Source organism: Pipra filicauda, unplaced genomic scaffold, assembly GCF_003945595.2.
Source record: "Pipra filicauda isolate LSUMZ 115617 unplaced genomic scaffold, ASM394559v2 scaffold56_size3634133_pilon, whole genome shotgun sequence".
In the NCBI taxonomy this organism is placed as follows: domain Eukaryota; kingdom Metazoa; phylum Chordata; class Aves; order Passeriformes; family Pipridae; genus Pipra; species Pipra filicauda.
The window spans coordinates 1,623,053-1,634,383 of record NW_024104720.1 but is presented as its reverse complement, the minus strand read 5'-3'; the positions used below and the strand labels follow the sequence as shown (position 1 = coordinate 1,634,383).

The 11,331-nt window shown below is 39.6% G+C and overlaps 1 protein-coding gene across 13 annotated transcripts in view; it reads right to left on the bottom strand.

Annotated features, from left to right (window-relative positions):
* Positions 1-4,482: 4,482 nt before the first annotated feature.
* Positions 4,483-11,331, bottom strand: part of ANKS6 (ankyrin repeat and sterile alpha motif domain containing 6) — a 38,162-nt gene continuing 31,313 nt past the window's right edge. For 3 of the 13 annotated variants that reach the window (XM_039387512.1, XM_039387517.1, XM_039387518.1), the window contains exon 17: positions 4,483-6,017. In XM_039387512.1, coding sequence (XP_039243446.1) covers positions 5,923-6,017 — 95 coding nt within the window. In that variant the 3' untranslated portion in view covers positions 4,483-5,922. Of the gene's footprint in view, positions 6,018-6,706; positions 10,927-11,331 lie in introns of those variants that run through there. The other 10 variants (XR_003544409.2, XM_027740845.2, XR_005565889.1 and 7 more) reach the window with 10 other exon arrangements.

Genomic DNA, 11,331 nt, shown 5'->3' with positions numbered 1-11,331 from the left:
CTTGACTGCGAAAGTGAGAGATAAAATAATACTGAAAATCATTTCCAGTTATTTTGACGTGGTGTTTGGGAGTAGTCAGCAGAGATTTACATAGAGGATATCATGTCTGACCAACCTGATAGCTTTCTGTGATGCCTCAGTGGATAAGGGGAGAGCAATGGCCGTGGTCCTGGACAACCAGCTCTAGGTGGTCTGCTTGAGAATGTAGATGTACTTCAAAGGTCCCTTCCAGTCTCAGCCATTCTGTGATTCTGTGAAATGCATCTGTGGCACTGTTAAAGACTACAGGTTGTGTGTAGTGCTTGACACATAAACCAAATAAGCAATTAAAATGCAGCATAGGAGATAAACAACACAATGTATTAGGAGCATCTATAAATTGGAGCTTTATTTTACATTCAGTGGCCCAAACAGCTGGAAAGGTGGATCTCTGCATACACTATTTAATTACGAGCACAGAGGATGATGCTTTCTGTTTGCTCTCTGTCTGAGTAAAGGTATGTGAGCAACAGATTTTGAGCAAAGTCCGTGATAAAAAGCAACTGCTTTGGAGTCCTGAGCTGCTGAGGTAAGTGAGTCCCAGGGCATTCACTTGTGGTGGTCCAGTATTAATTCTGACTATTCAAGAAACAGCCTAAAGGAGAGGCAGATCCTGGAAAGAAAATGAGAAATCCCAATTTTGTAAAAATACTACCCGTGCTTCTATGCCTAGCTTTTTTCATTCTGTTTTCCTTTCATTCCATCTTCCCCTTCTTAGGACAAACTGGCAGCAGAGAATGACTTAGAAAAATCATATATGAAGGAATCTTTTGAGAACAGTTGAAATCGGGCCCATGGTGATAAAATCCATTGCACTTTGCTGGCTGCTCTCTGTGCAGTGATTTTGTTCCACAACTCAGAAAATCAGAAATCTCTGCACCAGCTATTGGAGGCCATCAGTTCTGTGGGGTAACAAATCACTTAGGCTTACTAAAAACAGGAACTCACAGCCATGTATCAAGTATATCTATGAACACAGAATATTTTTAGGTTGTTTATAATGAGGTACCTCGAATGGGCCTGTTTTTCTACATGCTCCTTTACCTGTTTATCACCTTCAAAACCCTGTTCCAGGTATAGCAATAGCTCCTCTGTTAACAGCCATGATAGCACACTCCTCTTAAGACCAGACAGACTGATTTTGAGAGTATTTTACCTACCTATGGATAAAAACTGAGAGAAATAAGAGGCCAATTAAACTGCTATAGATACAATGTTGAGAATATGGCAATCATGCTTCAAAAATCTGCTTTTGTTTTTATGATGACTACATGTTAACTCCATTAAGTTTTAACGCACACTGGAATGCTGTGAATGACAAGTGGCAAAAATCGCTTTGAAACAATTCTTTGCTGTGACACTTTAAGGAGGACATTGCATTAATGGTTTATTTCAATAATACAAACTTCTGAGAGACTGGAAATTAAGTGTTCCAAATGAGCTTTAAATATAGCACAAGAAGTTTCAGTTTTAATGGACAAAGCCTGTTCCCACTAAATGTACCCTTGTACTGCCAAGAGGGCTTTGAAATAAAATAAAGTGGCAAGTTTGAGGCTATTAGTGTCAGAGTCAGACCAGCCAAGCAGTTCTAAATTAAGCTGATCTTGGTATTAAAGAAATCTCTTTGCATGAACTTTTATGTTCCCCTTCACTCTGGAAACCAAAGTTATTCCCTTGAGAAGCTACCTGGCTTCTGAAGCATTTGCTGAAGCATGAGAAATACTACAGATGACTGCTTGAATCATTTCCAGATAACAAAATATCTTTATTTAAAATCTGATCTTGTTTAATGCTTAAAGTTCAGAAAGAAAAAATTAAATTCAAAGAAACTTATAAAAGCTTCTTGTAAAATAACAGTACTCCTCAGCAAAATATTAGTGTTAATAACTAAAGATTAGTGAAGTCCATAACTCTAAACTGAATCAGAACAAGAACTGTTTCTTGTAGAGTTTTCTTCTTTGGCAAAACCCAGAAGGTATCACTTTTCATTATGAGGTAAGCAAAGTTTGCTAACAAAGATTTTCATTTAAACTAAAAAGGAGGACATAGACTATGAAGATCAAATGAGAAACAGTTTCTCACCTTTTAAAGTCTGTGACTAATCAGGACAAGTCAATGAGTCTCCATCTCTGAATGGTCTCTTTGTCCAAGTAACTGCAACAAACAACGTGATCATAACCTTCATGTAATGTCATGTTTGGCACCTCTTACGGGTGCTTTGGATGCCTTAGGGCCTGGCAGGTGCCAGTGGACGTCTCGAAAAGTGAATCAAACTTCTGGCCTAGGCCGGTGAGATACTGGGCTTTGAGGCCCCAGTGATGGTACTAACCAGACCTCCACTACCTACCGTGGAGTTTAAACAGCTACCCACATCAGCCCTTACACACAGACGCATAAATGCAGGTGTCCATCTCAAACTTACCTCCTCTCAAAGCCAGAAAAAGCAGCCATGGTAAGCAACCTGTTCTGTTTCTCTACTTATGATGGCAGCTGAATCAGGAAGAAAAAGCAGGCCACCTTTAAGAACTGAGTGCAGCAGAAAATAGGAAAGGTTCCCAAACTCTTTTTGTTCCTGTGTTAATAAAGCTAACTCTTCACAAAGTGGAACTCGTTCATGGGACAGCCTGAGGAGCCCTGTCCACCTGTTGTGTAAACACAGAGCCTACACATGTATGCTGGTAGGTCTCCTCTGACAGTGTTGCATTCCATTTAAATCCATTTTCTGCTTGTTCTTTGATGCACTTTGGTTAACATTCCCAAATTTACAGCATTATTTATCTTCAGTCACTACGCAGCTTAGGAATTGGTAGATAAATCTATCAACTAGAGGACTTAAAGCCTAACTCCTCCCTATCCTAGACCAGTGTCTTACAGGGCCACAGTCCATGAATCTTGAATTATCTTCTTCACAGTGATACAGATTCAACCAGAGGAATTAAGCATGCCCCTACCTTGCCTTATAGCCCTGAGGTTATGACAGTCTTCTGGGCAGTGGCATACATGAATCTGAACCCTCTTAGATTGTACAAAGAATGCCTCTCTCCACTTTGCAAAGTGTTTTCCACACTGAACTGTTCAACGTCTTACTAAAAAGGACTCGAAAGAAAATGAACACCCACCCCTCAATCTATTGCAGGTGAGTCTGCCTTTCGAGGAATATGGCCCACAAGCTCTTCACAGGAATGGCTGAAGTGTTCTCACGTTGAGGTTTCCCTATCAGCAGGCTTCAGGTGATGTTCTGCTGAGAATGTTGGATGTTTGGATTAAAAGCACAAAACTGTACAGGGAAATTGAGCTGCCAAAGGGCCCCACAGGCACTCAGTAGTAAGTGAGATGTTTCAGCTCATTCCAGATCATCTATTCCCAGTTACACTGACAGGAGGCCAAAGGTGCCACTGCAGTGTTTTGGCTCCAAAGCAGCAACTGTTACAGTTTCCTAATCTTAATAAGAAGCTGCAATTGTTTATCTGCTCCATTTTGAAGTGCTTTAACCAAAACTGTCTAGGTTTCTTCAAGAAAGGACAGGGCCATTAGCTTCACGCTGTATGGTTTGCACTCAACATTTCTGTAGATCTGTCCTGCCATTATCATCTTTGGCTGAAGCTCTTGAAAACTGTGAAAGCAGAAATTATATATTTTTATGCTAAAGCTGAAATAAATCCTGAAGCACAATTCTGCCTAAAGAGTGATTTTCTTCAGCCTAAGACATGTCAGAAACATAAAATACCATGCTAAATGTTGATAAGTGTTCTAAATTTGGTGACATATGTGCACTGAAAAAGAAAAATGGAACAAAAATTATTTTGCACATGGCTATACCACTACACCTGAAATGTTATTAGCACAACCACCAAGGACCTCAAGGTACTAACAGGTTCTGATTGCCCTAATCAGCTCATAACCATCCTTTTTTTCTGAAATACCCCTCTGTAATCTCTTCTCCTCTTCCTCCTAGAGATTTAAACTTACTGTATTCAAAGTCAGCTCTCACAGCACGGCTGGGTAAGCTGGTGCAGCTAAGCTGCTCTGCTGTTTGCGGGCAGCAGCTTGGAGCTGTACCTCAGATGGCCAAGCCAATGAAGCCATCACACAACCAGCTGACACATTCAGGCACCTGAGGGACAGCAGGGCACCACCACTTTCACTGGTGCTGTTATCTCTATCAATGCACCCAACTTCTATCCCTATTTTTGCTAAAAGCAGTACAGTGAGGAGGGTGGAGAAATGTGTAATCTTTAGGTATGTACTGAAGTAATTACTTGAGATCACTCCTCTGCATTGGAGCTCCGCTATCTTCTTGCCTTTACTTGTAGTACTCCTGGACTCACATTAAAAGTCACGTATTTGTGAGTCTTCAGAAAGATAAACAGAAGCTTCTGATGACTTGTATTTTAATTGCTCAATAAAAATTGTATTTATTAAGCAGAAAATTATTTCTACTCCTAATTACTACAGCTTTCCTTTTAAAATTGCTACAAAAACAAGTTACAAAAACGTATTTTAAGGATATGCTAGCGTTAGCGTTCAAAAACACCCAGCCAGTGTCAGTAGAATGGTTTTATTCTCAAGAAAAAAAAAAACAAACAGCAACATAAAATATTTTAACACTATTTTTGTTTAAATATTGGTGACAGATTATGCATTTCCTCAAATAAAGTGCTATTTTTATAAATAGGTATTTCATATTTACTTTTACTGTTGTTCTAGCCTCATAATATTGAATAGATAAAGTGTATTTCGGTTAAAGAAGAATGCAGCATTACTCTTCCTCTTCCTTTATATTCCTTCTCATGAAACCATTACATTTTCAGTTTGGACTCCTTTATTTGTATCCAGTCAATAGTGGCATATTCAATTTATATACTTCTTCCTGTAGAAGCTGCCATAATTTGTGGTGTTTTCCATGCCTCCTTCTGTGCTTTTGTTATGTAGGTCTCCTATGGGTTGTTCATCTATGGGTATGAGTAGAATGAAAACATCCACCTTCTTCTACCATCATTCATTTTTCTTGCTCTTCTGACTTGGTTCTTCTCAAATCCAGACCACTGATGCCTTGAACAATTCAACACTTAGGCTGAACTATAAAAGCAACTTCTTTATTATTTTCTTTGATTCTTTGTGAGGTTTGTATTTTACTGCAGAAAGTACTACACAGGCGTAGTTAGGACTAACTTTACAAATTTTCATTTGTACGCTTGGATTTACTTAGTCAGATGCCAAACTTCAAGATATGAAAAAAATCTTTTGTTGCTACCTTTTAGGAGAAACAGCTTCTTGTGGTTTTAAAGAGCAGCCAGGTGCTAAAAGAGAAAAAAAAAAAGTTTGAAAAATTTCCACCAGCAAGACTTACCGCTTTAAAGAAGAGAGAAATTCCACAACTACTGGAACCAGGCCCACATTTCCCAGTGCAATTCTTACACCAGAATCCAACAATTTGACCCTGTAATTCTTTGTACTCATCTTAAGTTATCTCCTGTATGGAGAAGGTATTAAAAGTCAAATTCATGTGTGAAAAAGTCATCTACTAATCTTTCCATTATCCCTCTTTTTTCAATTTGTACTTTTCCAGCAAGTGACTATCTGAATCCTGTATGATTTTTATTTGCAAGTCTATATTGATTTTGCTCCTATTTTTACTTCTCACTCTACAATCCCTAACTTCTTCCTCTGGATAATTTCCATTTGATATTTTTTGACTCTGAATCCAAAAGTGGAACGTAAATATAAAAACAACTCTCTATCTACAGATACATATGTGTAACTATCTATCAATATGCAACATACCATAATATGTAAAGAAAAACCAGAAGACCAGAATTTCCACAAATTATAGACTGAATGGCATCATATTCTTTTTATCATAATCATAGGCATTGTTACTCTTCATTTAACTTTTGTCTGGAGAATATTCAGCTTATCCAAATCCTGCCTTTTTTCATTGCCCCTGCAGATGCTGGTGTGTTCTCTTCCATCGCCACCTGTTAGAAGTATTACGTTTAGATGGGGGAGACCACCTGGACACTTGTACCAAGTGACAAGGAGCATTATTTTCTTTCAAACATTTCAATAAACTTGGTATTAGAAGGCAAACTGAGCTAATAACCAGCATTTAGCTTTACCTCCAACCAATCTTAATGTTTTTTTTTCCTAATGAGGTTTGTGTCCTTCAGAGTACAAACCTTGGGTGCTCTCTTGCCTTTTTCATGTCATTTTTGCAGAAATGGCAAATTCTGTTACAAGCCATAGACTTGGGAAAGGGAACTTCCATGAAATGTTTCCATTTTTTTCTCACAGATCTAACATGTAACACTTCCTTACATATCTATTAATAACTAGCATATAGGATTTTATTTGTACTCTTCTGGAGGAAATAATTTCAGTTGGTTTGCTCCCTTTATTCTTTCCCATAGAATCCACATGAACTTTTTTTTCCTTTTCATTTCTGATTTGGCAAGTTTGTGTTGAGATGCAACTCCCTCTCCTTTGGTGCCATTTTTTTCAATTAACCTGCAGACCACTGCCAGATCTGTTCAACCTCTTAATTATCCAGTTGATGACTGCATGAATCTTGACACACACATCCAAAATAAACTACACAATTAGTCTTGGCAATTAAGCATTCAAAAAGTCCTTTTTTTTTTTTTTTTTTTACCAGAATCATGTAAGCAAAAAGGTCACCTCAAGCTACAAACAGAAACTTTTCCTGAGGTGATATAATTTCTCAAATCTCTTTCCTCGGAAATCTGGACTTTATGCTGCCACTTACTGTTTCATCGAAGCTGAGAGTCCACACAAAGGAGGACCATTTTGTTCCACAGAGCAGTCATTTTGCCTTATGCCTCCATGGGCTGGTCATCTGCTCTAAATGGTGAAGCAACAAGCTAATTCTGTGTTTGCTAGACACAGTTCACTGGGTTATTAAGAAGCAGTATCTTCCTAGTAGTTTCTCTTACCAAGGACGGAGTGATTACTATGCATTGGCAATTTTCCAAGCCATAATTTTTTTCCTTGAAAACCAATGAAGGGTCAAAACTTGTGGTAACATCCACTCCTGGAATGAACTAATTTCATCAGAATTTTCTGAAGGTGACCGATTCATTTCCATTAAAAAAAGAGATGGAGGTAACACTCCCTATTGCAAGTACTGTTCACCTGTTCAGAATACTATGGTGCCTCCGAGCCTAATGGCTTACAGGTCCAGTAACCATTGCATTATTGACACTGCAGTCAGGGCAGCCATCTGCCTCATGCCGATAAGGCAAGGACTGGAATGTGGAGTTTCCATAGCCTAACCTGGTATCCCAGCCCCAGGGATGACACAGTAACTAATGCACAAAAGAAACTTTCTCCCAACCGTGAGCTTTATTATAACTTAAATAGCTCACCTGCCAAACACTCAACAACTTTTCTATGAGTTCTTGTAGTAAATATCACAGGGAGCTCAGAAGCAACAATCTCAGCAGGAGATGCTCAAACAGAAGCTACAAGAAGTCAGCAACTGATTTTGAACTGCCAAAAAAACATCCATAGGAAACTGTGGTATCTTCTGTGAAGGACCAGGAATCAGAATGGGGAAAATCTCAGAAGTGGAAAAAGATGTACAGTGATTGAAAGGACTTTATGATACAGACATTACAGTTATTATGTATATACACATTGTATGCTTCCCCAGAATTTATATTTCCCGGGCATGTCCCGGCCTGTCCACCTCCGTGCTCCTCTGTTTCTCTGCCGATTGGCTGGAGAAGCTGCAGAGAGAGGGGACAGCCTCCATTCGCCTCTTCCCTCCCCGGTTCTTCCCATGTTCCTCCCTCTTTTGCCCGTGTCCCTATCCTGGTTTGTCCCCCCGCTTGTCTGTCTCATGCCCTGCCCTATGTTCTGGCCCTTTCCCCTCCCGAGCTGATAAAAGACCGGGTGCACGCTTGAATAAAGCATTCTACCTGCATCCCATCCTCGTGTCCCGGACCCGTGCTGTGCCACGGTCTCCCCCCGCCCCTTTTTGGACCGCGGCAATCTTCCTAAACAAGCCCGTTGTGTGAAATTAGTTATACCATCAATCCTCTACTTCTGATGGTCTTGCTTTTATTTATTCTGCCTCTCCTTGTTTTCTTTCTACTGCATTCCTTAGAAGGGTGAATGTAGGTAATCACTGCAGCTCTTCTTTCCGTTCTACAAAGACTCATCCAGACGTGTATCTATTTCTGCTGCCTTCCAATCTCCTACCAGATTTGACAAGCGGCAACAGCTCCTGACTCAGGGGTAGCAGGGGAGGAACTGAGCCTGAGCAGTGCGGATTGTGGCATTTTGGGCAGAACTAAAGCTAAGGGGACACTGGAGCTATGGATGAGAAAGGGTATAAGAAGGTGTAGACATTTACAGGCTTGGTGTTGGTAACCAGCCTACAGACCTCCCACAATTATAAGCTACATTTCTGGAAGGTAAGGATTAAGTTTCTTTCCCTCCTGCTTTTTCATTTCTGAATCTTATGGATATATTCGGACTGTATTTCATTTTCTTCTTTACAGCCCTACAGGCTGGAAACTTCATAAAAGCAGAGCTACACTGAGAGCCACTCTGGTTTAGGTACTAAGCTTTTAAAATGACTCAAAATCTTGAGGAAATCACAAGGATAGTGTGGAAAACAGTGGTACCAACATAGCTGGAAGAGCAGGATGTTTCCATCACCCTGTGAGCTACACCTAGCTTTCTAGGAAGGCAAATCATGATGTGGCTTTCTTGCTAACGGTGTCCAGACAGGCTCCTAGAAAGAGCTGTAGAGAAATGAGTGGTTGTGGACCATGCAAAAATGATAAAAATGTCACATATTACTTTTCAAACACACCACAAGAGGCAGCCAGTTACAAATGACATGATGTCAATCAACGAGACCGTAATGAGCTAGAGAAGTAAGCTCACATCAGAAAAAAAAATGGTATTCACCCTGGAAAAACTTGGGAAGGTTCCCATTTCAGAAGCTTTCTTTATGTGGGAGTCCAAGATATCTTAACCTGAGGTACTAGTAAAACAGAATATGAAACAAATACACAGAGCAAATAACAGCAATTTTCCAAGCCAGATGTCCTAAAGAAGCAAAAGGATTAAGCAGCTAAACTGCTGTGTACAGAACACAGGTTGTTGTTTAAATTGCCACATAACTGAGATGTGATAAAATGAAACTAATTGTTTTAATAGACAGTAATACCAGGCAGATTAGCAAAAATTGTAACAAAGGATCTGAAATTTTGTGCAAAATCAAAAAGGGATTTGAGAAGTCTTGCCTCACCAATCTACTGGAATTCCTTGAAGGTGCCAACAGTCTTGTAGACAAAAGAGGTCCGTTTGATGCCTGGATTTTGACAAGGCATTTCACAAGATCCAAGGTTAGCTCTTAAGACAATAAATAACCCACAGGGTAAAAAGAAAATTTCTTGTGTGGATAAATAATCTGTTAGGGAGGCAGAGGACAGAAGGTTGGAGGAAAAAATTATTATTTCCATAGCAGAGAAATTCACCCCCAGCATTTCAGAAGGATCTACATACGAATATTCAGGATATGAACAATATATTCCATATATGATTTCGAAAGGGCATACAGGGTGAAGGGACAAACCTTCTTAAGTTATCCATGTAAATAAAGAGAAAGACAAACAGAAGATTGGTAAAAGGACTTCATGTGACATCAGTGCCCAAACAATAAGATGGCAGACAAAATCTGATGGAGATAAATATGAAGTAATATGAAGGCAAATGGAAAAAAAAGATGTATGCATGGTTATATAAAATTATAGGCTGTGAGCTCAAACTCTGAAGACCACCAGGGTTACAAGACATAGTTCCAACTAACAACAATTCAGAAATAACTAGGAAAGGACAAGAAAACTGAAAGAATACAACTGAAAAACAAACATCACTGTGTCATGTAAATCTGTAATATGCCTACATCTTGAATATTGTATGCTAGACTGGTATCTCCCAAGTCTGAAAAGATTATAGTAGAAAAGAAAAAGAGGTGAGAAAAACTATGGTATTGGGAATGACAAAGCAGCCTGTAAGTCTTCCATCTAGAAAAAACATGACTGAGGAAAAGTATCACTGTTATTTGTAAAATCATCAGTGGCATGGAGGCAGTGAAGAGGAAACAATTGCCCACTGTATCTTCTGATCCAGTAAGATGAAGCAAAAGAAGTCAGGACATGTCAAGTTCACAGAGAACGAAAGCAAGCAGCTCTTCACATCAGTGTCAGATGAGACTGGATGAAAAAGTTGAACACAACTGTATGTACCTTGGATCTGACTTGGTACAGGTGCTCTTATGATCTAAAATATTACACATTCCTGGAAATTACTTCAAGTTCCAGAGACTGCATAAGGGTCCCACTGCTACTTTTTACAATAAAAAGCAGCTTACCTGGTGCAGAAACTTCTTTTATCTACATGCTCTCTTCCTTCTCTGTTAGTGCTTCTGTTGCTATTTCACAGCCAAATCTGTATCATGGAGCTCTCATACACAAAACCCCAAAAGCTAGATCTCTCACGGCAGTCTCCTTGCAGCATCCTGTCAAATGGTTAGCAGTAGCAACTGTTGCTTCCATTCTTACAAAAGGATGTTCTCCCCAACTCTGTGCCACCATTACTGTCCTTTGCTGTCTTCAAGACACATTCAAGCTCAGTGGTTAGGCTCAGCAAGTTGCTTGGAGACACGTTACATCTCTATGCTTCTTCGGTTCTCGAGTAATTCCAGTTCATTACACCATGTTATCAAATCCCAAATGGCAGCTTCTGCTCACCTAATGGTACCTATAGAAGAGGCTCTTCAAGTCTACGATGTTATCAAGGGACATCCAGAAGTTCCCACACACGCTGACTACTCTGAGAACGGGAAGTAAGCTGCACAGTGCATACAGGGATATCTGAAAGTGGCTTTCAGACAAGCAGACAATACAGAATACTGAAAGCAGCCCACATTCACTAACTACCCCAGCAATTCCCAGTTTTCCCCAAGACACCAGGAGGTCTGCAGTTAGCACCTGCTTTCACATATGTAGTGATAAGCAGCTGACTGAGACTGGAACAACTGGGACTTGTTCGTTATTAAGGTTTCCTAAAGCATACAACACCTGAAATATTATTTAATATAGCCCCTAAACAAATGAAATTATTTTGTGAGTGGATGCAAGCAGCAAAATGAGCAAACGAAGAAGAGGTACTTTTAACATAGTGAACTTCTCAAGGCCATTCAATGGCTTCCATTGTTTCTCCTAAAACATGGATATAGAAGCACAAATCTGAATA